Below are 26,102 nucleotides of genomic sequence, written 5' to 3' on the forward strand. Positions count from 1 at the left end.
CTCATGGATGAAACTCACCTTCTGGCTCTACTTGGTTCTTCAACAGAACGTCCCCTCCACCATCCGGGCTCCTCACTAGGTTCCCGAGATTCTTCATATATGGAACCCTGAACGGGGTTCCAAGGTGACATCGATGGTCTCAGTTCCCATGGCAACAAACTCAGGCTAGCTCCAATGCTATCGTCCCTTTAGCATCGGCCAATCGCAGCACATGACATGCTGCCCTGTGGTGCCACCTTAAATGTTGAACCGACCTGAAGATGCAGGGTCTTGCCTAGCTAGATCCACCATGTTAGCCATGTTAGCCCAAAGCATCCACGCTAACCAAACAAAGTGCGGCGAGCAACTGGGTACGACTTCAGCTTCAATGTCAGAAAGTGGAGTCACATGACTATGCAGGTGCCTTCTGCCATTTCGGTCCTTTTTCTCCACATCATGAAGCTAGCAGGCTAGCTCGCTGACGCCGAAAAGGTCGTAAACAAAGGAATTCAGCGGTGGAGCTAATTTCTCCGCTGTTGGCGTCATTAGCGTGTACACACAGTCCGCTTGAGTGTGTGTGTGTGCAGAGCTGGGTCCTGACTTGAGAGCCTGGAGTCAAAAACTCAGACCAGATGCGTCTCCAAGGTGTTAAAGGGGCGCTAGCTTACAAGAGACAGACACACACATACAGCAAATCAGATCGCCTGTCAGCGAGCTGTCAATCAAAGCAGCTATATTCCGGGAAAAGCGGGCGGGGCCTATGAGGGGGCGGGGCTTCCCTCTCTAAAGGGCTAAGCATTTTTGCACAGACAACAACAAGTCTCAAGTTCTCAGTGCGACCTGGAGATGACCCCTCCTGCACACACACACACATACACACACACACCATCCAGCCTTTGTTCTGGGCTGTCAACGTTTTCGGCATAAAACTTGGCAGCTGGATCTGTGTGTGTGTGTGTGTGTGTGTCTGTGTGTGTGTGTGTGCATCATCATATCCCAGATAATGTGTTTAGCAGAAAACACGGCAAGCGCATGCAGCGGCGAGCGGTCAGCTGGTTTCCGTGGAGACACATGGGGAGGAGGTGAAGGTGAGAGACGGAACGGTTCTCAGTCGAGGTTCTCCTTGTTCTCCAGGGAACATCCACGTTCTACTGCCAGCATTAGCCGCAATTTAAGTAGCCTGAATCGACAGCATAGAAGATGAAGCTAAAGAACTGTATTCTCCAGGAGAACCCGCTGGAACCTTTAGAACCCTTGTCGGAGTTTCTTCTCACAACTTATCAGGCGTATTCCGATTCATTGTCTGTCAATCACAGCTCATGAGCAGATGATTCACACTGTGATTGGTCATCATACACACATCCACACACCACTACACAAACACATCTACACACCTTTATAAATACACACATCTACACACCTGCAGACACAAAAACATATCTATAAACTCACACAGCCACACATCCACACACCTCCATACATACACACCTCCATATGTCTCAAGACACACTTACACTCACACATAGACACATACCTCTACACACATCTACACACAGCTCAACATGCACACACTCATACATCCATAAATCATTACACACACACACACATATATCGACATACCTCTAGACACACACACATACCTACACACGCACAGACACACGTCCATATACCTCTACACACACATGCCACTACACACACTTACAAACACACCTCCAAACACCTTTAAACACACTTCTGCTTACACCTCCATACACATTCCTTCACACTCACCTCCACACACACACACACACACACACACACACACACACCCACCCACCCTGGTCTGGACTGCATGAACCTGCACACACACCTCTATATCACTCCATCTGTGTTGCTGTGTTATGCACCATGCAGCAGTTTGAGCTCTGTGTCTGCGTGTGTGTGTGTGTGAGTGTGTGTGTGTGTGTGTGTTAGCTGCTGACAGCACAGGTCCAACCAACCATGACCGTCAGGCCCTGATGGCATCATGTCTTCAGAGTTCCATCTTACCATGGAGAACATCAGATGTTCTCAAATTACATTCATAGCATCTTCAGGTTCAGGAAGCAGGTCCATCTGGTGTGACTGAAAGAGTGAATGGTTGAACACATTTGGCCCTGTGATTGACAGGTGACTTAAACCCCACCTCTTGCTCAGTGACACCTGTGATTGGCTATGGATTATTAACGTTGGCTAGCTCTATGCTTGTTTCCTAGCTGGGCGCTGCTAACCTGTCTTGTGATTCCTCCCACAGCGATGGAGGAGCTGGTCTGCGAGCTCCGCCTCTTCCTGGACCTCCTGGACCGGGAGTACCTGAGCGCCGGTGTGCGAGAGAAGAAGTTGCACCTCTCCAACATCCTTCACCGAGTCCTGGCAGACAAAGGTCAGAGGTCAACGTCGATGTTATTCATATTCACATCCGGAGCGCTGTAATCTACTTATAATTTAGAACCCTTGTCCAGATTTAGATCAGGTTTAGTTTACTGGAGGTCGGGGGTTGCTGGGTGAAACCTGGTTCAGACCTGATGGTGTGGTTACCATCTGCATAGCTTGGCTGCTAACATGACCTGGATGCTAATGGGCCCAGGTGCTAACAGGCGTGGTATGCTAAAACCTCTCATTAACCAGACCTCAGTACTAATAGACCTAGATGCTAACGGACAACCATGGGACCTTCATCGGCTGTTGCCAAATAACTCCTAATTTAATTGGATAAATTCTAAAAGGGGTGAATTGTGCCTCCTAGCCTAAACGGAAGTTGCTGGATGATGACATATGTTGATGACAGCATCCTAACAACAGCATCTTCCTATTAGCCGTGACAGTTACAGCGTCCGGGAAATAATCCTGGGTTGCTGTGAGCTGTCAATTAAACTCCCTAACCTGCAGGCGGGGGTATAAGTATGTAATAATGGTGTAGTAACAAATTTATAACCAAAATTACACGTAATCAAGGCCTCCTTTTTGATGAGATCTCTCCTCCCGTGAGGCCACGCGCCCCACTCCAGGAAATGCCAAATGTTTTTTAACCAAGGTGTGTGTTGTGTGCCCCCCCCCCAGCAGAGCCGTCGTTCAAGTCAGAGATACACAGCGGTCTGCCGGCGCCACCTCAGATGCCCCTCCCTGAGATCCCTCACCCATGGCTGGTAAGACACACCCTCCCATGACCTTTGACCCCCGCCTGTCCCCGTTAGCATCATTAGCATAGAGTTCTAGCTTCTTATTTATTTTGACCTTTGAAAGCCTGGTCGAAACCTGAGAGCTAATCCTGCTATTTCTTAGCTTCGGCCGTGGTCCATGCTAACAGCTAAGTTGCTAGTCTTTCAGGAAAAGCCCTTGACAAACCAATGAGCTGCCGGTTGCATCATGCTAGCAGTGCCGTGCCGCTCCGACCCAAATGACTTCCATCTGTGTTGATGTTGGAGAGCAATGACGCCCCCCTCCCCCGCCCTCCCCCAGCGGCTGCTAACGGTTCCACGCGCTACGTTCCGCTGCGTCACAGAGGTTCCGCGGCCTGTTTTTGTCGCCCCTTCTCTTTTTTCCGTTTTTCACAGCGAAGCGGCAGCGAGGGGCCGCTTGTGTTTCCCATTACGCTCCAGGGCCCGGCTTGGAATCCGCCCCCCCCCCGCCCCCCCCTTCATCCGCAGTCAGACGGCGCTCTCCACCCCGGCCGCTCTGGACGGCAAATATGCGTCGCCATGGCGGCCACAGAGTGCACGTCCACTCCTGGAAATCCAGAGGTGTCATTAGCGGTTAGGCGCCATCCCTGAGCGGCGAGGAGCACTGAGCTGCGTGGCTGCAGAGGGGGAGTGTTGACTCGTGGCTGGCGGGGGGGGGGGAGGGGGCATCAGGACTCCACGCCGGCGTGCTGTGTCAGGCTACGATGTCGACCTAACAGCCCTTCTTAACTCCCTCCCTGTGTGCAGCCCTGGTGACCACAACAGAGCCCGCGATGACCTCGGCGCCACTGTGTCACCCCCTCACAGGAAATGAGTTCGCTAAACGGCCCATATTGTGTGTGAATGTGGGTGAGGGGGTGGCACTGTTGCCACGACAACCAAACAAGCGCCAAATAGTGAAAGTGATAAAGCGCGGTGCCGTTCTGAGATGCGCCAGCGTCTTGGTGTTTCCTCCCCCAGACGGAAAATAAGTTCCCCCTGGAGAAACCAAAGCAAGTATGGAACTCCCCCCACGATACACGCTGTGGTTCGGCCCGTTGCTAGCTTGCTCCAGGCAGCTAGCTGCCCCCCCTCTAGCAGAACAAACCTGTGGAACCTTGGAAGGTGTGCAGGAACCTTTGTGCACGTGAAGGTGTCTTTTACTGAACAGTGTAAGCACAGCTTCTTTGTGGGCGGAGTCTGCTAGACGTGCACTTCCGGGGTGCAGTCTGCTGCGGCTATATGGAGCCGTAGGCTAACTCATGCAGCTGCGTTCTTTGTAAGGTGTTAGCATGTCTAGCATTAGCACTGGTTTGCTTTGGCGTTGTTCTTTGTTCACTCCAGGTTCATTGACGACTAAATTGTCAGCAGGTGTGGATGAGAGGGTGAATGATTGGATGACTGACAGGTGAGCTCCGCACGTGTCATTGTCTGTCCAATCAGGTGCAACCAGGAAGTGAGACGCCAACCAGATGTCACTTCTTTGGTGATTGTTTCCGACTGACAGCAAAGGTCACACACAGCTGTCCCTGATTGGCCGACCTCCTCCTCCGCCCCCTTCGCTCAGACCACATTATTCAAGTCCTCCCCCCCCACCATGGGTGGAGGAAGGGGAGGCAGGAAACGCCCGGCCCAATCTCACATTCTTTTGTTTTTGTGGTTCTGCTTGCCAACAGGAACATCCGCCAGTGGTAGCACCTGTCCTGCAGAGTGTGTGTGTGTATGTGTGGGTGGAGGGGTGTAACACTAGCATGGGTGGGTGTTCCTGCACAAACACTGAGCTGGAACATTGAGATGTGTATCGCAGGGGAGGTTACTGCGTTCCGTGTGTGAGGCTAGTTAGCTGAATGCTAAGCTCCACTGGCTTTACCAATGGACAGCTGTCACTGATCTCCCACCCCTCCACCTCCACCCCCTGGATATGAAGCTGCACGGGTGGAACCGTAGCAGAAATGGCCATCTAAAAGTAGCTTTTTGCATCCGAAAGTGACGCAGATATCCTGCTGACCTGCTGACCCCTGTCCTTGGACGGGGACGGGACAGGGTCTGGTGCCCTTTGGTGGTGACTGGAGAAAATAGAAAAACATCACAGAGCCACCCATGAAATTTAAAGATCAGAGCCCAATGTGGACATCTGACCTGTCGCCCCCACATGTCATTGTTTATGAAACCAGGAGTTCATCATCTCCAACCCTCACCCTTGAGCCAATCACAGCTGATGAGAGGTGGGGTTTAACCTGGATGCTGCTGAACGTTCCTCAAGAGGTTGCTAAGGAACGTTTGGAGCAGTCGAAAAAACACCCTGTGAAGGCGAGATAGTGTTCTTCAGGTTGTCCCGGGACAGAGGGGTCAGAGCCGGGTCGACCCTGCCCGAAGGAACGTAGGCAGGGGGAGGGGGGCTGAGGAGAACCTCAGACCAGACTGGAAACACATGTTCTCCAGCCATGGGTGGCAGCAGCCGGTAATGAGAGGAACATCTGAGACCAACTGCAGGAATCAGGTCAAGGGGAAGGAGAGAATGGTACTCCACCCCTCCCGCCCCAGCACCTCCACCTCCTCCAGCACCACCACCACCCTGATGACCTCGTCCAGGCCAGCGTCGGTGAGTCTGGAGAACTGGAGCACCCGGTTCTCCTTGAAAGTTGAAGGAGCCTTCTGCACACTGTCTGCAGGAACAGATTTGGGATTAGTCTGGGATTACCAAAACATACCCTGGTCGAAGAGTGTAGGACACACCCTTGTCTTGGAGTGCTGTCCATCAAGGTGGACCACTGAGAACGGCAGAGATCTAAAGGTTGGACCTTCTCAGTATACCGATGACTCCTGCCATAATCTGGATTTTGCTCCAGGTCAGGGGATCATGGGAAATGTATTTTTTCCCTTCCTGGTGTCCCATTAACAGAACAGCTAACCGTGCACCAACTCACCTATACAGGGTACATATGGATCTTAGATATTTGGGTGGAGAGTCCCGGGCCACCTGGGTACCCTGGAGTCCTCCAGCCGCGCGTCAAACCTGAGAGGAACCTGACGCGATAAGAGTTTTAGGAATAGACTCACAAGTGAGGACAAACCACCAGCATGCTGGAAAGGCACCATGGAACGTCAGCAGGGGTCCGGCTGAAGAAGAAGAAGCGGGTCAGAACTATTCACAGTTGGAGGAAGTGCTTTGTTTTCAGAGAACTTCTCGAGATGTTGGATGAAATCCCGGAGCGGTCACGCCCTCATAGCTTAAGTCAGTGATGTATGAAGCTCATCGTGATGGTGCACCATCTCCGTCCAGACCTGTGTGCAGCTGGGACACCCTCTCTGAAACATCTACTAAAAGAGTCACCATCGCTGGGGCACCATGCAGAACTCCATTAGAAAAATACCTGTTTTAAAAGAAATTTGTTTCTGATAGTGCATCTGGATGTGATGCAGCATGAAATCATATTTCCTAAGAATCAGAGCGGTGAGGTGGTGAATTAAGCTAAACTTTGAGGTTTCTGTCCTGACTCTGCCTGGGCCTATCACGGGAACTGCTTCGAGGTATAAAAGAATAATGTGTTCACCACCACAGGAAGGGAGCCTGTGCTGAACTCCATTCAAATAACAGTTGTTTTTAGAGCTGCTGGTTATTTCCCTGCCTTCAGATGCTACGCGGAGGGAAATTTTTATGAATTTGTATAATTTTGCAAATCCAGCTTGATGATCTCTTGGCCCCCTGGGCTCTTGGATCCATGTATTTGCCCCATCAATAATGAGAAATGAATGGTGAAGCTAAACCTCGTCTCGCTAAGACATTCGCTAAATGCTATTATTCTTGCGAATGGTTAAACCCGTTGGCAGCAAACGCAAACATCAGTGATATTAGAACAGTATGGGTTTGTCCTCATATGAGGACATCCGAGTGCAAAAGGTCTGCGTGTTTAAAACCCAAGCCCACCTTTTATTTGTATTCATTCTAAAGAGAAACGGAATTCTCGTCTCTCCGAGTATCGCTTGAACGTCTCACAGCTCAGCGCCTGTGTGTGTGTGTGTGTGTGTGTGTGTGTGTGTGTGTGTGTGTGTGTGTGTGTGTGTGTGTGCGCGCGCGAACGGTCTCTAAGCCTTGAGTCATCACATAGCAGAGCAGTGGGATCACACATTCTGGAGTCTTATATCAGGGATTCTGCTGCTCTCGGGGAAAAAAAACGCCTGGCCAGACAAAGGAGTCCCTCCTGTCTTCTTCTTCTTCTTCTTCTTCTTCTTCCCATCTTTTCTCAGGCGCTACCATACGTTAGCGGCAGGAAACAGTTGCCAGGCTGCAGGCGGGGGACCTTATTGTTTGGCTTCCCCTTGAGGGGAAGTTTCTAGCAAGGACAGGGTGGGGTGGGGGTCCTCCAGGGTGGGGGCCACTGGCAGCGCCAGAGTTTATCGAGGTGGAGGAAATAGTTCCCCTGGTGACGATGGGTGGATGACTCCTACCGAACCTGAACCAGAAGCAAGCAAGGGATGGGTTCTAAGATGGGGGGGGGTCAAGCTGGATCGTGTTACCTCACTGGTCGGACTTTCCCTCTGTTCATTCCCGTTCTGCACTTTTCTTCTGGTTTTCACCGAAGTGATTCAGTGCAGAACGGGGCCTCGGGGCCACCGGAGGACATTTTTGTAGTTCCCTGCAAGTGACCAAGATAATAATGTCTAATAACCAGTGAAAAAAAACAGTAAAAGAACGGTTTGTAGTATGCTAGTTAGCAATAAAACTACAATGTAACCGTTTGAGGACACTGGGACTTTACCCCTGTAAGTGGCCATATTAGCCAAATGGGTGGAGGTGCGGCACTCAGCGGCGCCTCCCGTCGGGCTCACTGCGTCTGGATAGAGGATGAAAAAACAGGAAGTTAATGTTTGACCGGAAACAGCAGCCTGACGTCTCTGTGTAAATAATCACATCATCTGCAAATGTGTGCACTTACCAGCAGTGGGAACCTTCTGGTTGGGGTGAACCTGTGAGGAACATGCTTGTGCATGACAGCATGACTATAGAGCAACTTCAGGAACTCTGAAGCCTCATCGATTTGTGGCTGCACAATACCTTCTTAACACTGTCATGTAATTCGCTAGCAAGTACTACATTTTTGCTAATTGCCGGGTGGATATTCCATGGAAACAGTTTTCCCCTGCGAATAGGAGTGTCGTTGATCCGGAGAATCTGCAGAAATGGTGAAGCTGCTCGCCAGACCAATCGGAAAATGACAGGTCGTGCTCCGCAGAGCGTTAAGTGTCATCTGCGCTAACAGATTAGCCTCTGTCTTTTTCCCTCCTGCTCACACTCAGGCGGATCCTCTCCCGTTACAACAGGAAAGGGTAATGACAGCTTTGTGCCGACGTCTCGGTGTGACGATGCGCACACTTCCTACTCTCCTATGACATCACCAGCGAGTGGGGCCTTGATTGGCTCAACCTCGCTTATCATTCCACTGGTGCTACTCAAGTACTTTCTCGTACCTTTCTATGCATTTTCTTGTCATTTATTTCTGGCTGCTGTTAATGTACCTTGAAGTTCTTGCCGATCTGATCTGACCAGGGGACGTATTATGGGATATTTACTGATTCTGAATATCATTCATTCATTAACTTTCATTTTTATCCTGCACTGAGGGTTTCAGGGGGCTGGAGCCTATCCCAGCTGTGATTGGGCAAGAAGCAACATTTACCCTGGACCAATCACAAGGCCACATATAGAGACCCTTCTCATACACACATCTGAACAACTCAGGGTGTCCAATAGTACTGTGAGAGGAACCCAGGAGAACCCGGAAGAGCCCAAAGGAGACATGGGGAGAGCATGGAGACTCCACGCAGAAAGGCCTAGAGAAGATGGCCCCTTGTGGGAATTCAACTGGGACTCCTACAAGGGGCCATCTTCTCCAGGTCAGAAGGGTGGACGAGTGCCTTCAACAGAGGTTCTCTGTCCGCAGGTCTGGGTTTTGTCCCAACCAGCGGCTCCTCCTCCCGTCTCTCTTCTTGATCCGGCGCTGGTCTTGTTTTTCTCTGGAACCCAATACCTTGTAATTACCGTCTCTGCCGGCGCACAAACATTCCTGCTCTCGTCTCCCCGGCTGAGCTTTGGCCAACTGTTTTTCACGAATCCGACGCGTTGTCGATCTTCTGCACTTCCTGTGTCGTGATAAGTCCACGCAGCCTTGAAAAATAGGAGACAGTTCGGATTGTCCGGAGTTTTATCGTGAACGTTTGCGACATCGGGATTCTTGTGACTTTGGGAGTTCATCCACGAACACCCAACCGAACACCTCATGTGGTCAATCCCGAAGTACCCATGTGAGGACACCGGGACTAAACCCGGAATGCTCCAGTATAATACTTCCTTAGCAAGGATGTAGCTTTGCTGTGATAGTTGTACATTGGTGGTTGACAATAAGACTGAACCATCCGACTGCAGAGGGAGTGCAGTCCCAGCATTCTCAGATGGGGACTTCCTAATTCCCAACCTACATGGATCAAAGTGTAAACTGTCCTCATTTGAGGACAGCTGTTCCACTCTGGTCATACCTGCGTCCTATCTGATTTCATTTTCGTTAAATGTTGAAAATAAAGGAAAAAGATGTTGTTTCTTCGCCCCACAGAACCCAAACAGCGGACCTCCTCCACTGCCCAGCTCCTCGCTACCGGAGGGTTACTATGAGGAGGCGGTTCCTCTGAGCCCTGGGAAGGCCCCTGAGTACATCACATCCAGTGAGTATGCGGTGCTATACGGACATTAGATGTTGTCTTTTCCGGTTCTGTCATACCTTCATTTGGTGCGGTACCTTTCCCTCTCAGACTATGACTCGGATGCCATGAGCAGCTCCTACGAGTCGTACGACGAGGAGGAGGAGGACGGGAAGGGTCAGAAGATGCATCACCAGTGGCCGTCCGAGGAGGCGTCCATGGATCTGGTGAAGGACGCACGAATCTGCGCCTTCCTCCTGCGCAAGAAGCGCTTTGGGCAGTGGACCAAACTCCTCTGTGTCATCAAGGACAACAAGCTGCTGGTGGGAGTTGCCTTCTGATGTAATTTGGAACGCAGATCTAGTTGACAAAGTCACGGATGAACCTCTGCCTCGGTGTGTCTCCATCAGTGTTACAAGTCCTCCAAAGATCAGACGCCCCAGATGGAGCTGACCCTGTCCGGCTGCAGCATCACCCACATTCCCAAAGACGGCAAGAAGAAGAAGCACGAGCTGAGGATTGTCCACCAGGGGGCGGACGCCCTGGTGCTCGCGGTGCAGAGCAAGGAGCAGGCAGAGGAGTGGCTGAAGGTAAAGAGTACTTAATGCTAACCTCACTTCAACCTTCAGCGTCTTGCGTCCTCATTTGAGGGCTTTTGTTGATGAGTTTTCTCCACCTATCACATCCCTCAGACCGTTATGCATGTAACTATGCAAGCATGTAACACCAGCAGCTGTTGTTCTTCGGGACTTCTCCGTAACGTGAAGCCGAGACCTGTCTAATCCCTGGTTGCACATTCTTTACCCACAACCATCAATCAAATAAAGAATCAGGCTATGCTGAACTACAAGAACACCGGTTGCTGTTAGCAACATCAATCTGGTTTCGCTACCAGAGGAAGGTGGTGAATTCTCCACGAACTGTTTGCATGGAAGTTCTCCAGATGGTGCCACTCAGGTCCAAGTCTGTTCTGGCCTCTCTTGTTACTAACGGGATTGTTAGCGGGACTGATTTTGGAATGAGAAACACGGAGAGAGCCCAGTCCACCATTGGATCAGAACTACCAACCTTTCTGCTGTGAGGTGGAGCACGGGGAGCTTCACATTCAGGTTCCTTCCACCTCCACCTCGAGGAACCTATAGCAGCACCAATGTCCTCCGATCTTAAAGCCGCCCCCCATCTTGCCACTCCAGATTTGTCTGTTTACGGCTCTTCTCGAACTGTACTTCCTGTGTGAGTCCATGATGGCGGCCTTGGTTCTGACATTTCCATGTTCTATGTCTTGTGCGTGAGGTCATATCCCCCTCGGTCCTCCGGCGGCGGGCAGGACCACCTTCGCGCCTGATAATGTTTATGTCCGCCAGGAACGGGAGATCAAACTCACTCCGGAGCTAAGTTAGCGCTCGCTGGTCGTGCGCAGACCCGTGAAAACAAACACATCCTGGTACAACCCGCCGACACTAACAACTGCGCTAACTGTTGCCCCATAAGGGGTATTTAGTCAGGTGCGCGAACTGGAGGAACATATTGAAGTGATAAGACAGATTTAGGTTATGGCCGCCTCCCCCCCCTCCCCTCGACAGGATGGTATGGTCCGCTCAATCAGTACCCGTGCACTCAGTCATGCTGCTGCAATCAGCATCATGAGAACCAGCTGGCGGCGTGCTCACCTCCGCGGAAACTCACAACGTTGTCAACGGCGGTAGTATGCTAAGCTAAAGTGGTACCTGCAGGACCTTCGAGGAGCACCAATCAGCTTCAAGACAAAGAAGTCTCAGTGCTGAAACACACTTGCTAACCGGTTGACGTTAGCCTTCTTTTTCGTGATGGAATCCAGAGAGTAGGGCAGCGTCCTAGATCCCTTGTTGGTTATGTCTAAACAGCCGTGTTGTGTTATTAATTTATCAGCAGTCTTTTGCTAATCATTAGCAAGAAATTTGAGTGTGTGTGTGTCTGTGTGTGTGTGTAACCCCTTGGCTGCCCTCTGACCTTGCAGGTCATGAGGGAGGTGTGCGTCAACGGCGGCTTCGACTCTGACGGCACCGGATCCGGGTCCCCCGTGCACAAACCCGAGCTGGAGAAGGTAACGTTGCCATGGCGACAGCAGTCTCAAATTCTGCTGATACTCCAGAAGAACCCCAGCTAACTAATATTAATTAGCATTTGCTAATGTATCACTGGGTTTGGAGTAAATTCAGCATCATGATAAAATAGCAATACTTCTGTAATATTACTACTACCCTAATGTACTAATAAGCATTTTATACAATGAAAAGTGTGTAACTTTACTTCATTATATAGTAGTATTGCAGTAGTAGTAATATCTCAAGGCCACCATGAATAAAGGGCTGATGCAACATCTGGTGACTTTGGTGTGTGTGTGTGTGTGTGTGTGTGTGTGTGTGTGTGTGTGTGTGCGTGCCTGTGCGCACGCATGCATGCATGTGTGTGTGTGTGTGTCTTTTGACTTCCAGAAGCCCTCGTGCGACCGACCGAGCTCTGACGGCGAGGCCCCGCATGAGAACGGACATGTGGAGAAAGACCAAGGTGAGTCCTTCTGGAAGGTTCCACTGAGGCATTTCTGGTTAGAATCAGATGTTGGAGCACTAGAACCTTCAGATTTCTGGAGAAACCAGCACTGTGTATTTGTCGGTGTTCCCATGGAAACTATGGAACGCAAAGGTTCTCCTGATTCCTCATCATCTATGAGCAGGAACCCAGGCAGGAGAACGTTGAGAGAACAGAAAGGAAAAATCTATGTTGGAGAACATGTAGACGGGACTACTGGAGAATGTCAGCACGCCTCCATCCAGCTGGTTGCCATGGAGACGCGGGGCAGAAACAAAGCCAAGACCCCTTTAATTTAAATTCAATATGTATATGATATACTATGTAAATATAGTATATTGCATATATATGCTAATTTCTATTTTAATGTTATGTCATTTAAAGCAAATGTCTATGTAATTACCATCTCAGGAAATTAAGACATTTCATTTAAGGCAATTTCCTCTTCATTTTTTGAAGATTTAAGGCCATTTTTGAGTGAATTGCAGTATTTTCATTTGATTTTATTTCAGTTTTTGAAGTAGTTTTCAACCATTCACGGTAACTCAGGTACTTTTGGTCATTTTACATTATTTACAGCAATTTTTAAGCTAATTCATGTCCCTTTTTAGGTTATTTACAGTAATTTTGAGATGATTTACTGCTATTTTCAAGATGTCTTTGGCCAATTTTATGGTATTTAGGTCACTTATGGTCCTTTTAGGAGATTTGTATTCAATTTATTACATTGGTTGGTCAGCAAATTTTAATTTCATGACAACTTGATGTTGGTTGCCACGCAACCGTCGCTTGTCCTCCCTGCAGGGAAGGGGAAGAAGGCGTCCAAGGCAGAGCAGAAGGCGGGGACGGTGGGGAAAGGGGCGGGGAAGAAGATTACCAAGATCATGGGCCTGGGAAAGAAGAAGCCATCCACCGACGAGCAGACGTCTTCGGCTGAGGAGGACGTGCCCACATGCGGTGAGACCGAGGACACCGCGCCGTCGCGCACTTCCGATCTCTCCGGTTCGCCCTGTGACGGCCCGCTTTGATTGACAGGCTACCTGAACGTGCTGTCCAACAACCGCTGGCGGGAGCGCTGGTGTCGTCTCCGCGACAACCAGCTGCTGCTCCACAAGGACCGGGACGACCTTAAGAGCCACATCGCCTCACTGCCCCTTCGCGGCTGTGAGGTTAGCCCGGGTCTCGACCACAAGCACCCCTTCGCCTTCCGCCTGCTGCGCAACGGCCAGGAGGTGGCGGTGCTGGAGGTAGGCACCCTCGGGTCGCGGCTCCTCGGTGTTAGTTTAGCAGAACGCCACCTGACACTAGCGAACCCCTTTCGCTGATCATCAGCCATGGCTTGCACTTTTGGGTGCTAGGTTTGCTCCAAGGACATGTAAAAGAGGGCTTAAAGTGACTTGGAATTATTTTTAAAGATATACGTTCTGGCCCGAGGTGAGTCCAGCCATATATTGCTGGAACCTCTCAGCAGCAGCATGCACCACAGGCTGCGTCCGCACCAGAGAGGTGATGTTCCATGTTCTTAGAGATAGCTTCTGTAGCCGCAGGTGGAACCGCCAAGGTTCCCTCGCTCGGGTCGTCACCAAACTCACATTGCATCCAACCCACATGGCCCCTGCTATGAGTGGTGAACCCGAGGGAAGGTGGACCCATGTTCCCCTTTCAAGCTGAAAGCCATCGAGCCCTTGTGGGAAAACCAGGTCAATTTGTCTTTTTCATCATTTGGGGGTCTTCTTTAGCTATGTTTTACCATAATATTTACATATTTGCGGTAAAAAAAAATGTATGTGATTTATAATAATATTTAGATTCATGTGGTATTTTTTCAGATGATGTAGAGTAAAATTTAGATGTGTGTGGTAGTTATTTTGGTGATTTATGGTAATATTTAGACAGTTTAATAAATCTTTACATAATTTGTGGTAATGTTTTGACATTTGTGGTCATTTTTAGATGAGTGACGATAATATTTAGATATTTGTGGTTAATTTTTAGGGTGATTAATGGTAATTTTTGATGTTTTTAGTACATTTTTAGCTACTCTAAAGGTAATATTTAGATATTTGTGGTTACTTTGACGGTGATTTACGGTAATATTTGGTTATTTGTGGTACTTTTCAAGATTAATTACGGCAATAGCTAGATATTTGTGCTAAAACTGTTGATGATTTAAGGGAATATTTAGATCTTGGTGGTAAATTCTCCTTCTTAAAGTCAGGGATGCCTATATTCTGGTCCTTACGGTGACCGTCTCCACATCTAAAAGACGCAGCCAGAGGTCACTCACGGACCTTCTGAACCCGTCTCCATCTTGACCTCATGCTGCTGGTCCCACAGGCGTCCTCGTCCGAGGCCATGGGCCGCTGGCTCGGGGTTCTCCTGGCCGAGACGGGTTCTACAACCGACCCGGCCACCCTGCACTACGACTACATCGATGTTGAGACCACAGCCAACGTCATCCAGCTTGCCAAGCAGTCCTTCTGGTGAGGACGCATTCACACACACACACAAATACTCCAATACCCACTTAGCATGTTAGCATTTGGAGGCAGAGGTCAGCAGAAAGGTTCTAATCCAGGCCTAGAGTGGGTTCTTCTTGTGTGGTTCTCCACGTTCTCCTGCCTGGGTTCCCTCCATATTCTCCCCCAGGGTTCTCCCTTTTTCTTCTCTGCATGTTCTCCTACCTGGGTTGTCTCTTTGAGTCCTCTCCAGGTTCTCCTGCCTGGCTTCTCTCCAGGTTCTCCTGCCTGGCTTCTCTCCAGGTTCTCCTGCCTGGGTTCTCTCCAGGTTCTCCGTCTTCCTCTCACAGGCCAAGAACATTCAGCAGGTTCATTGAAGACCCTGTGGGTGTGAATGAGAGGGTGAATGGTGGGATGATTGACAGCTGACCCATCTGGGTTAAACCTCTCTCCTGGAATTAGCCCAGCCCCTTTTTAACCCTGTTAGCAGGATGTATAGACAGTGAATGAATGAGTGGATGGATGGATGGATGAATGAATGAATAAATGAGTGGATTGATAAATGAATGAATTAATGAGTGGCTGAATGGATGAATTAACAAGTGATGGGTGGACAACTGAATAAATGAGTGGGTAAATGAATGGATGAATGAATGAGTGAATGAATGAATGCCTGGATGAATGAATAAAAGAATGGATGGATTAGTGAATGAATGGATGGATGAATGTCTGGATGGGTGGATTAGTGGATGAATAAATGGATGGGAAACAAATAAATTTATGGATGGGTGGGTGAATAAATGAGTGGATGGATGAATGTAGGAATGGATGAACAAATGAGCAAATAGATGGATGGATGAATGAATGAGGGGATGATGAACGAATAGATGAGTGGATTAATGAATTCATTTATTCAGACTGTCTTTCTCCTCCCAGTTTCACCAGTAAGCGTGCCGTGTCTCCGAACCCGTACCTGGACACCCCGGTGAACGGGTACGCCTGCCCTTCGGGCACGGCCCTGCACTACGACGACGTGCCCATCAACGGCACGGTGAGGGCGCATGTGCGCAACACACACACACACACACACACACACACACACATACACAAAGACAACAATCGGAGGGATACATTTGGGCAAAGCGTGAAATGTAGTCTAGCTGTAAAGTAATCGAGAGGTTTTGACTAAATTAGCATAAAGTTTGCTGCAGGTTAGCAGGAGACGATGAACATCAAAAAAATTTTCCAAGTCGACTCTTAACACAATCTACAGTGTCAGAAGCCACACGTCCATTAGCCACGGTAGAAGTTTTCACACTCCAGGACTTAGCTAACCTGTCTCCCTGGCCATCTGGACTGTCAAGGAATGTTCAGTGAACACCCTAAGAAGATCCTAAAGAAGCCCATTGCTAGTAAGTTTAGCACCACAGGGTACATGTTAGTTGATCTCCCTCAAAACCATCAAGCAGTAATTGTGCTAAGCTAACTAGCCGGGGGTGGGAGCTGGTGATGATGGCAGCCTAGTGAATCTATTCACTACCAGTGGTCGTGCTAAACTTATTAGCAGGGGGAAGGACTTGGCTCTGTCTTTCTTCATCTATCTATCTCCATGTTGACAACATGCTGAAGGAACATTGTAATTTTAGAAACTTAGCAGCTGTTGATGGAGGCAGTTACAAATCCCTCCGCTAGCAGTAGTTGTGCTAAGCTAACTGGCAGGTGGCGGGACCTGGCTCTTTCTATATTCATCCGTTAATCTTAACGTTGGAGGACCATCAGCCTTCTTTTATGAGTTAGCAGCTGCTGATGGAGGTAACTAACATCCATCTGCTAGCTGTAGTTGTGCTAAGCTAACTAGCATGTGGGTGGGACTTGGCTCTGCCTCCTCATTAGAATACAGTGAACTAATGTGTTCTTTTAACCTCCTGCCTAGAACTTCTACTAACCTTCTCCCCGGTAACCTCCTCTCCTCCCATCCTTCCCTGCTGTAAGGAGGCACAGTACTCCAGTCCCACCAGAAGGGGACGCATTCCCGAGGAGGACGGTCACTATGAGAATGTGGCTCCGCCCACAGTGGCCTCCTGCTCTCCTCTCAAGCCTTCCTCCTCCTCCTTCTCCTCCTCTTCCTCCTGCCAAACCTCCTCCTCCTCTTCCTCCACCAGCCGCTACAAAACCCCTGTTAATAAGATCTCCTCTCAGTCCATCTCCGCCAATGCTCCGGACGCTCAGGTGACTAACACTCTTATTTTTCCACCTCTTCCTCTTTCTCCTCTTCCTCCAGACCGCAACCCTCAGTGACAGTTGCAGTACCAGGTTTGTCCACCAGGTGTTCTCCAGTTTTCAGAGTTCTACCTGTGGGTTCTCGCCATGTTTTGCTGCCTGGGTTCACTGAGAACCAGCTTGTCTGTAGGTGTGAGTGTGTATGACTGACAACATGTTAAGTCCCGCCCCTTGACCCGGGCAAAGCTGTGATTGGCTGTGACATGTCCTCCATCTCCTGGTGGAGCTTCTTCATGATGAGCAGATATATGAAGTTCTCCAACACCTCTTCCTGAGAGTTCAGCTCATACTGTGTTGCACGTGTGTGTGTGTATGTGTGTGTGTGTGTGGTTGTGTTTTCTCCTCTGTGTGTAATTTATATTTTTACGGGGCTTCCTCCTTGCCCGCTGAGTCACCGCACCGTGTGTACGCAGCTCCGCCTCCTTGCCACCACACTTTGATGTGTGTGTGTGTGTGTGTGTGTGTGTGTGTGTGTGTGTGTGCCACTGCAGAGCGGTTTGATTCACGGTTTGATTCAGGGTTCTCATGGTGACCTTCAAACCTTAAGGTCATGATCTTGAGGATGACACACACACTCACACATGCCCCACTGACACACACACACACACACACACACACACACACACACACACACATAACTATATATAGTATATTATATATTTATATATATATATATATATATACTATCATGTATATTGTGTACAGCACATCTTCTCATACAGACATGTAGACACACACACCATGAAAAAGGGGACATGGGCTTGCACGCCACACACACACCACATTCATGCACGCACACACTGTCAGAGATGCACACACACACACACACACACACACACAAAGAGAAATAAGCTGAGACACACATTCAGAAACAAACACAATCATACTAAACATAGACATACAACACAGACACAAACAAGTCCTCACACATGCACACTACACTCGTCCAGACACTACACACACATTCTGAAATAAACACACACAAGCTGCACTGAGACACACACACCATGAAGATCCACACAAACAAGGGATCACATGAACACACACACACACCCGCAAGCGTGAACATTCTGAACACATTGACACGCACAAGTAAAGAGGAAATGCAGACTCACACTCACAGACACACATGAAAAACACATAGATGCTCAAACACAAACACACACCATGAACATGAACATAAACACAAACATACACACACCGTGAACATAAACACAAACATGGACTCACATGGACACAAACTTGCAAACTTATATGCAAACACACAGACACACTCTCAGACAAAAAAAAATACATTGATGTTTACACACACACACGTGCACACACTAACACGCACACACACACACACACACCATGCACAGACTTGGTTACGGATTGATTGATTGATTGATTGATTAATTGTTTTTCCAGTTGTAATCCGCCTGATAACATTAAAGATACTTCAACCTTATTTTGGTCCGTAAACCGAGTTTTCAGGAAGTAGTCTGTTCCTAAACCGAGGTTCCACTGTATTTTTTTTCTGTTCGGATTAAACTGAATCCAGCAAGAGACTTTCATTAGCTTGAAAAATTAGCCAAGAGATTAGTGGGTGATTAATCAACAAGTGCAGTTTACTTGTATCTTTCAAACAAGCCAGAAATTAGCTTCAGATAAGCATCGGGGGATTCAAAGCTTCCTGAAAACTGTGCGAATGGCAAAACTTTCCTTTCAGAAAAAAGTATCTTAGATATCAATTAGAAAATTGCCAGAGGAAGTTCGAAAACAAACTAGCAAGAAATGACCAAAGTGTTAGCTTGAAAGGTTCCCAAACATACGTCCCTGATGATCGTTGAATTAAAAGAGTCGACTGTATGTGCAGTATTTGAGGTTTCTGTCCCTTCTCCTCCTCCATTCAGCTCAAAGGGAAGAAAGGCCCCGCCTCCAACGGCGTGGCGTCCAAGCAGAAGGCGGAGCTGAAGGCGGCACAGAAGAAGAATGGGCTCGGCGGGACGAGTGGGGCATCATGCCTGAAGAGGAACAACTCCAGTGAGTGGCACAGGCTAGCGCTTGCTAACGTAGCAAACGTCAACGAGGGGGTTAATAACCTGAACTGGGACAGGAAGTGGCTGCTGATTGGCTCTTGAACCCGCCTGCTGCGTCAGATGGTGAGGTAGCAGATTGATTGAGCGGCTTGTGCACGTGCACGCGCGCTGGTTAGCCTCAGTGCATTTTCCAGCCGTAATTAATGGCTGCTAGCGGCGGCGGCGCTGGAGTTCAGCGGGTTTCCGAGGAGTTCATGTCTAACCGCCGTCCTGATAAACACGCCCCCACCCCCTCCCTCTGAGGTCTAGTTGCCATGGAAAGTCCCCCCCACCTCCCTCGCTAGGCTGGGAATGCAGCGTCACGTAAAGGGGGGGGGGTTCTGGCCTGGTTTTGGTGGAATCCAGATGCTGGCCGGCGGTTCGCAGGAATCTCATTTCAAGCTCAAGTCCTGAAACCCGTCTCAGATCCCTGACCTCCTTTTCTGTCTGCTGGTTGCTCGGAACCAGAAAAAAGAACCTCCATAACCAGGGGGTCCTCACCTGGGGACACCGGGTTTGCAGAACCTCATCATCATAATAATAACGCCAAAATATATTCAGCCACTTTCATGTGATTTAGACACAACTTTACAGGTACATCTTGGTTAGCAGCGTCATGTTAAACCTAATCGTTTCCAAACGTGCAACCCTTTTAAAGTCCTAAAAGTTGGTGTCCTTCCAAGAGGCCTTGTAAATGTAAAGTCCTCAGACGAGGACAGAGGGTCTGCAGTACCCTAAAATGATATGTGTAGTTTCGTGTCCATAGCATTTAATGTAAGGACAGAAGGACCAGGGTACCCTAGGATTTATACATTCCGTATTGTGTCCATATCTCTAAATCTAATGTTCTGTGATGAAGACAGGAGGTCCAAAGTACCCTAGAATGATATACAGTATGATGTCCATAGCTGAAAAGGTAATGTCCTCGTATGAGGACAACCAGTCAAAGTGAAATAGAATAATAAAAGGTTGCTCAAGTTGGTATGTCCTGGTATGCGGACTTGAGGCCTTCAGAGGACCTGAAGTTTGTTTCCAACCCTCTTCTCTTTCTATATAAGGCACAGAGATGCGTAAATAACAGCTCGTAGCAAGGATGTTTTGATGGTTCACCATGGCACTAGGACACGCCACTCATCTAACGTTTCCCTTTCAGGCGCTGACCAGTGCAAGTATGGCAAGAACCGTGTGGAGGCGGACGCTAAGCGACTGCAGGCCAAAGAGGAGGAGCTGACCCGCAAGAAGAATGACATCCGCACCCACCTGGCCCGCCTGAAGAAAGACAGGAAGGACTTACGCACTGCTGTGGAGGCTGCCGCCGGTACTACACAGGGAACACTTTACATGGGGCAGCGCCCCCTGGTAGTCAGAGGTGGAGCTTCACATTTAAGGTGACAGGGAATGGAGTGAACATGCAGCACAAGACGATTTGTTGTTAAAAGTAATATTTTTTAATTATATTAGTAATAGTAGAAGGAGGAATCGCAGTAGTTAAAGTAGTCATAGTTGTTGTAGCAGTTGTAGTAGTGGTAGAGGTAGTTGTAGAAGTAGCAACTGCAGCTGTCGGAGTAGTTGTTATTGTTTTAGTTGTAAAAGAAGTAATAGTTGTAGCGGTTGGAGTAGTAGTGGTAGTAGTAGAAGGAATAATAGTAGTCGTAGTAGTAGGGGTAGTTACAGTATGAGCAGTACTTGTTTTAGTTGAGGCAGTAGTAGTAATATGTAGTTGCATTAGTTGCAGTAGGATAAGTAATAGTAGTCTGAGTAGTAGTACAAGTATTATTTTATTATTTGTGGTAGTAGTAATCGTAGCAGTAGTATAAGTAGTGGTAGTATGAGTAGTATATGTATTATTATTTTATTAGTAGTAGTAGTAGTAGTAATAGTAGGGACCGCAAAGTAGTTGTAATTTAGCGTGTAGCCAGACAGCATATGATGGTGGTTTGTAGATTGACTCTCGTGACAAGGAAGATCAAGAGGACAAAGGGAGCGCAGAGGACAAAGTGGTGGAAGCTGAAAAGGGAAGAGTGTTGTATGGTTTTCAGGGAGGAGTTGAGAAAAGCTGTGGGTGGTCAGGGAGAGCTTCCAGCTTAAACAACTACAGCTAATGTTATCAGGGAGACAGGTAGGAGAGTGCTTGGTGTATCATCTGGAAAGAAAGTAGATAGGAGACTTGGTGGTGGACTGAGGACGTGCAGGAGTATATACAGAGAAAGTGGTTAGCAAAGAAGTGGAACACTGAGAGGACTGAAGAGAACAAACAGGAGTACAGGGAGATACAACGTAAGGTAAAGATAGAAGTAGCAAAGGCAAAGCAAAGGGCATACGATGACTTATATGATCAGTTGGACAGTAAGGAGGGAGAGAATGATCTATATAGTTAGGTGAAACAGAGAGATAAAGATGGCAAGGATGTACAACAGGTCCGGGTGATTAAGGATAGAGAAGGAAATGTATTGACAGATGCTAGAAGAGAGATGGGAAGATGGAAAGAGTACTTTGAAGAGCTGATGAATAGGGAAAATGAAAGGGAGGCAAGGATTGAAGAGGTGACTATTGTAGACCACAAAGTAGCCGAGATTAGTAAAAGTGAAGTGAGGAAGGCATTGAGGAGGATGAATAGTGGAAAGGCAGTTGGTCCTGACGATAAACCTGTGGAGGTGTGGAAATGTCTAGGAGAGGCAGCGGTAGATTTTCTGACTAGATTATTCAACAGGATCTTAGAGAGTGAGAAGATGCCTGAGAAGAAGTGGAGATGGTGCCCATTTTTGAGAATAAGGGGAATGCGCAGAATTGCGGCAACTATAGAGGGATAAAGTTGATGAGCCACACAATGAAGTTATGGGAAAGAGTAGTGGAAACTAGACGGAGAGCAGAAGTCAGCATTTGTGAACAGCAGGATGGCTTCATGCCTAGAAAGAGTACTACAGATGCAGTATTTGCTCTGAGAATGCTAATAGAGAAGTACAGATAACTCCAGAGGGAGCTGCATTGTGTTGTTGTGGACCTACAAGAAGCATATGACAGGGTGCCAAGAGAGGAACTCTGGCATTGTATGAGGAAGTCTGGAGTAGCAGAGAAGTATGTTAGACTGGTGCAGGATATGTGTGCTAGCTGGAAGACAGTAGTGTATGGGGTAACAGAGAAGTTCAAGGTGGAGGTGGGACTCCATCAGGGATCAGGGGGACATAGTGGGGGAGGATGTGAAGGTAGTTGGTGTGAGAGAGAATACAGAGAATAGGGTTAGATGGAGAAGGTTGATTCACTGTGGCGATCCCTTAAGGGAAGAGCCGAAAGGAGAAGAACTAGTAATTGTAGCAGTTGTATAAGAAGTAGTAGTAGTCATAGTAGTAGCAGAAGCATAAGTATTAGCTGTGGTAGTAGTCATCAGAGTAGTAGCAGCAGCATTACTCGTAGTGGTGGTAGTAGTAGTAGTAGTAGCATTATTATTAGTAGTAGTATAGGTAGTGGCAGTAGTAGCAGCAGGATTAGTAGTAGTAGTGGTACAAATAGTATGAGTATGAGTATCGGTTGTAGTGGTAATACTGCCAAAACTGTCTAAATAGGGGATGCCAGCATGTCTCCACTCCGCACCGCCAGGTCTGCTGCCTCCTCTGGTGGCTCAAAACAGTACTGCACCGGGACTGGAGGACAACTGCATGAGTCAGGCAGATATCACTGTCAGTTAAAAAAATCAATTAAAATGCGCGCGTGTGTGTGTGTGTGTGTGTGTGTGTCAGGTAAGCGCTCCCAGTCCTCCCTGTCGGAGCGGCTGAGGCGGGTGGAGGAGGAGTGTCGCCAGAGGGAGGAGGAGCGGGTGAACCTAGAGCTGGAGCTGACGGAGGTGAAGGAGAGCCTTAGGAAGGCGCTGAGCGGCGGCGTCACCCTGGGGCTCACCATCGAGCCCAGGGCAGGGGTGGCGCCGCCGCCAGGCCCACAGGTTAGTCCACACCCCAGGTGAGCGCCCCGGCAAGTCAGGATCATAAGCTAAGCCCCTCCCCTTTGTGTCTACAGTCCCCAGCGGTGCGCCGGCGGACCCAGGAGTCGTCACCGCTCTCCAGCTGCGACACCAGCGACACCGAGTCGTGCTCGCTGCCCGTCAACAGCGCCTCGCTGCTGCGGCGTCAGCAAGGCGTGCACAAGGCCCCGCCCGCCCGCGGACATGTGCTCCGGAAGGCCAAGGTCAGAGGTCATGGGGGTGGGGGTGGGGGGTCACGTGACCCTTTTGTTTGCTAACCTGCAAATTGTCCAATCTGGACTTATGTGTTTGTGTTTCAGGAGTGGGAGCAAAAGAACGGAACATAAGCCCCGCCCCCCCGGCACAGCTACTCCCGCCTCATTTCCTGTTTCTTTTTTTTTTTTTTTTTTTTATCTTTCCTTTGAAGAAACTGTGTATATTTATTTAAAACTACTTCCTCCCGAAGCTGGCGGCCGGTTCTCCCCGCTCGCGCCTTTGCCACGCCACCGCCACTGCTGCCACCACCAGCCCGGTTCGTCACGGCTTCCTGCCCCCGCTGCATCTGTGGCTTAGCAGAGGTCAAAGGTCAAATTTCCAGTATTTATTTGTAAATGTTTAAAGAAAATACTAGCTGCCCGTTTTGTTTTTTATTTATACCGATATATTTAAAGTCTTACTGTAGAGGTTGGGGCTCCCTGACGCTCACAGCATCCGCAGCCGCACTGTAACACACACACACACACACACACACACACACACACACACACACACACACACAGAACAAAGAGACAAACCCCAGAAAGCCCCAGACAAAGCACAATATTGTGTATTTTTAATTGTGGTGTGTGTCGTCACAGTCGCACACACACGCACACACACGCAAATACACACATACACACACACACACACACACACACACACACACACACATACACACACAACCTGGAAGCCTGACACTGGATCCCATCACGTCTGTAATCATGTGATCCAATCATTGGCCACCAGGGGAGCCAGAGAGCTGCAGAGGCTCCTGCAGCGCGCCCTGGTGGTGCCCTAAAAGGGTATGTTGAACTCTGGTTCAGAACTTCATAAAGGCCTAAACCACCCAGATGTTTGAACTGCACTTGGTTCTGCTGATAATGGACCCCAGAACCGTTGTTCTCCATAGAACCAGTCAACCCAGAGGACAGCCCTTAGTACTAGATCATCCCCCCCAGGAACCTCCTGTTCTTTGTGCCAAAGTTCTAAAGGGGTGCGAACAAACCAGGGCATCAACCACTGAATAGCACAGTGTCTGAGCCCTAAGGGAGCGCTACCAAAATCAGCATGAGCCATTAGCTTGCGAAACAGGTGCTGAACAGGTGCTAATGCTAACACGGGGCCAAGATGAAGTGGGACTATGATGTAGGATCGTTGTAGCTGCCGGGCGAGCATAAGCTAGCATGACATACCGTGAGCAGAGCTAACCAGACAGCATCGTTGGCATGGCGACCCGTCACTAGGGTCATTACTCCCTCACCAGGTCTCAGCTTGCTGACATTGCCTTATATAGTGATAGAGGGGGGCGGGGCTTTGGGTTGGCGGAGTGCACCAGGAGGACAATATCACAATATGCTAAAATCGTGTTGGGGTTAAGCTAACACTGGTGTCTTCACCGTTGTGACTCATTCGATGCTACACCTGTTGAGGGTTGTGTCGTTAGCTAGCTGGCGGAGTCTCACGCCAGGAAGACGGCCAATGAAATCCCAAAGTTTTATCTGAAGGACCCTCTCATCTGCGCCTTCCCCGTTTGAGGACACCAGTGTGTCCAGGTGCTACTTAGCTAGAAGGCAAGAAACCTAAGCTCAGGAGATAAAGGTCACAGTTCATTTACTTATCAAGTTAGCCACCTTGCCAAAGATTTAGTTCCAGAGGGTCGGAGGTCAAGTTTGTAAACAACATCAGATGTCAAAGTCGCACTAGTACCCGCTAATAGCTGGTGTTAGCTTGTCTTGTAAATAGTAGCATCTGAATACAACCCTAGCACAACCACACTCTCCTGAACAAATGACCAGACACACCTGAACAGATGTCTGCACACACACAGCCAGACATACACGTGAACAAACACCTGCCAGCAGCCAGACTTTCACACACTGACTGAAAGACTGTGACTTTTCTTTTTTAAGACGGTTAAACACACACACACACACACACACACATACACACACACTCTCCTGACTGTCCCCAGCAGTGCATCTTTTGAACGCATCCTGTACATACACCTCTCCCCTCGTGTTGTGCATGTTGCCATGGAGACCGTATCTTAACAGTATTTAGCACACATTCCCTTAGTGTCCGATGTTGGTAAATGTGAAGCTGCTGTACATAGCTCGGTGGGTGGGGGTTTTCGGGTGGGGTGTGGGTGGGTGGGTGGGTGGGGTTCGGGGTACACACTCATGCATCAGTGTTTGCACCTTAATACTTTTTCTACCTTGTATCTCAGACAGCCGCCACCTCGGCAGCACACTTTGTACATGAACGAATAAACGTCCTCCACAAAGCTCTGCTGACTCCGCCTCTTCAGGGTAGGGGTCTCCTCCAGGAGGACACCAAAGATGGGAGGAAGGACCAGGAGGGACTCTTTGGAGGTCGTTCAGATCATTGTGGAAGCTTCAGAGACTCATTAAAAGCCCATGATTGGCTCATCATCTTCTGCAAATGCCCTCCAAACATCAGTCTGAACCAGGAGGTCTGCAGCTCTCTGACTGAGGACCAGCAAGGAACATCAGCGGGTATTTTATTTGTGCTGCTGCTAAGACTTTGATTTTAAAAAACATCACCCTGTAAACACACGCATGCACACACACACACACACACATAGTCTACTAACACTCAACACAGGTTTGAGCTTCTCGGGTCCTTCTCAAATTTGATTAAATTAAATTCTATTTCA

General features: G+C 48.7%; 1 protein-coding gene across 5 annotated transcripts in view; it reads left to right on the forward strand.

Annotated features, from left to right (window-relative positions):
- afap1 (actin filament associated protein 1) overlaps positions 1-25,441 on the forward strand; it is a 40,890-nt gene extending 15,449 nt beyond the window's left edge. For 2 of the 5 annotated variants that reach the window (XM_086166144.1, XM_086166141.1), the window contains exons 2-18: positions 2,252-2,380; positions 3,058-3,143; positions 9,764-9,872; positions 9,960-10,171; positions 10,259-10,438; positions 11,845-11,931; positions 12,323-12,395; positions 13,221-13,373; positions 13,452-13,663; positions 14,754-14,899; positions 15,812-15,926; positions 16,868-17,104; positions 19,051-19,180; positions 20,369-20,533; positions 22,950-23,149; positions 23,224-23,391; positions 23,488-25,441. In XM_086166144.1, the coding sequence (XP_086022270.1) occupies positions 2,254-2,380; positions 3,058-3,143; positions 9,764-9,872; positions 9,960-10,171; positions 10,259-10,438; positions 11,845-11,931; positions 12,323-12,395; positions 13,221-13,373; positions 13,452-13,663; positions 14,754-14,899; positions 15,812-15,926; positions 16,868-17,104; positions 19,051-19,180; positions 20,369-20,533; positions 22,950-23,149; positions 23,224-23,391; positions 23,488-23,514 (2,427 nt within the window). In that variant the 5' untranslated portion in view covers positions 2,252-2,253 and the 3' untranslated portion in view covers positions 23,515-25,441. The remainder of the gene's footprint in view (positions 1-2,251; positions 2,381-3,057; positions 3,144-9,763; positions 9,873-9,959; positions 10,172-10,258; positions 10,439-11,844; positions 11,932-12,322; positions 12,396-13,220; positions 13,374-13,451; positions 13,664-14,753; positions 14,900-15,811; positions 15,927-16,867; positions 17,105-19,050; positions 19,181-20,368; positions 20,534-22,949; positions 23,150-23,223; positions 23,392-23,487) is intronic. The other 3 variants (XM_086166145.1, XM_086166143.1, XM_086166146.1) reach the window with 2 other exon arrangements.
- Positions 25,442-26,102: the final 661 nt, after the last annotated feature.

The sequence above is a fragment of the Fistularia commersonii genome, chromosome 19 (assembly GCF_037954325.1).
Source record: "Fistularia commersonii isolate RoL2024-O1a breed Wild chromosome 19, RoL_Fcom_v1.0, whole genome shotgun sequence".
NCBI lineage: Eukaryota > Metazoa > Chordata > Actinopteri > Syngnathiformes > Fistulariidae > Fistularia > Fistularia commersonii.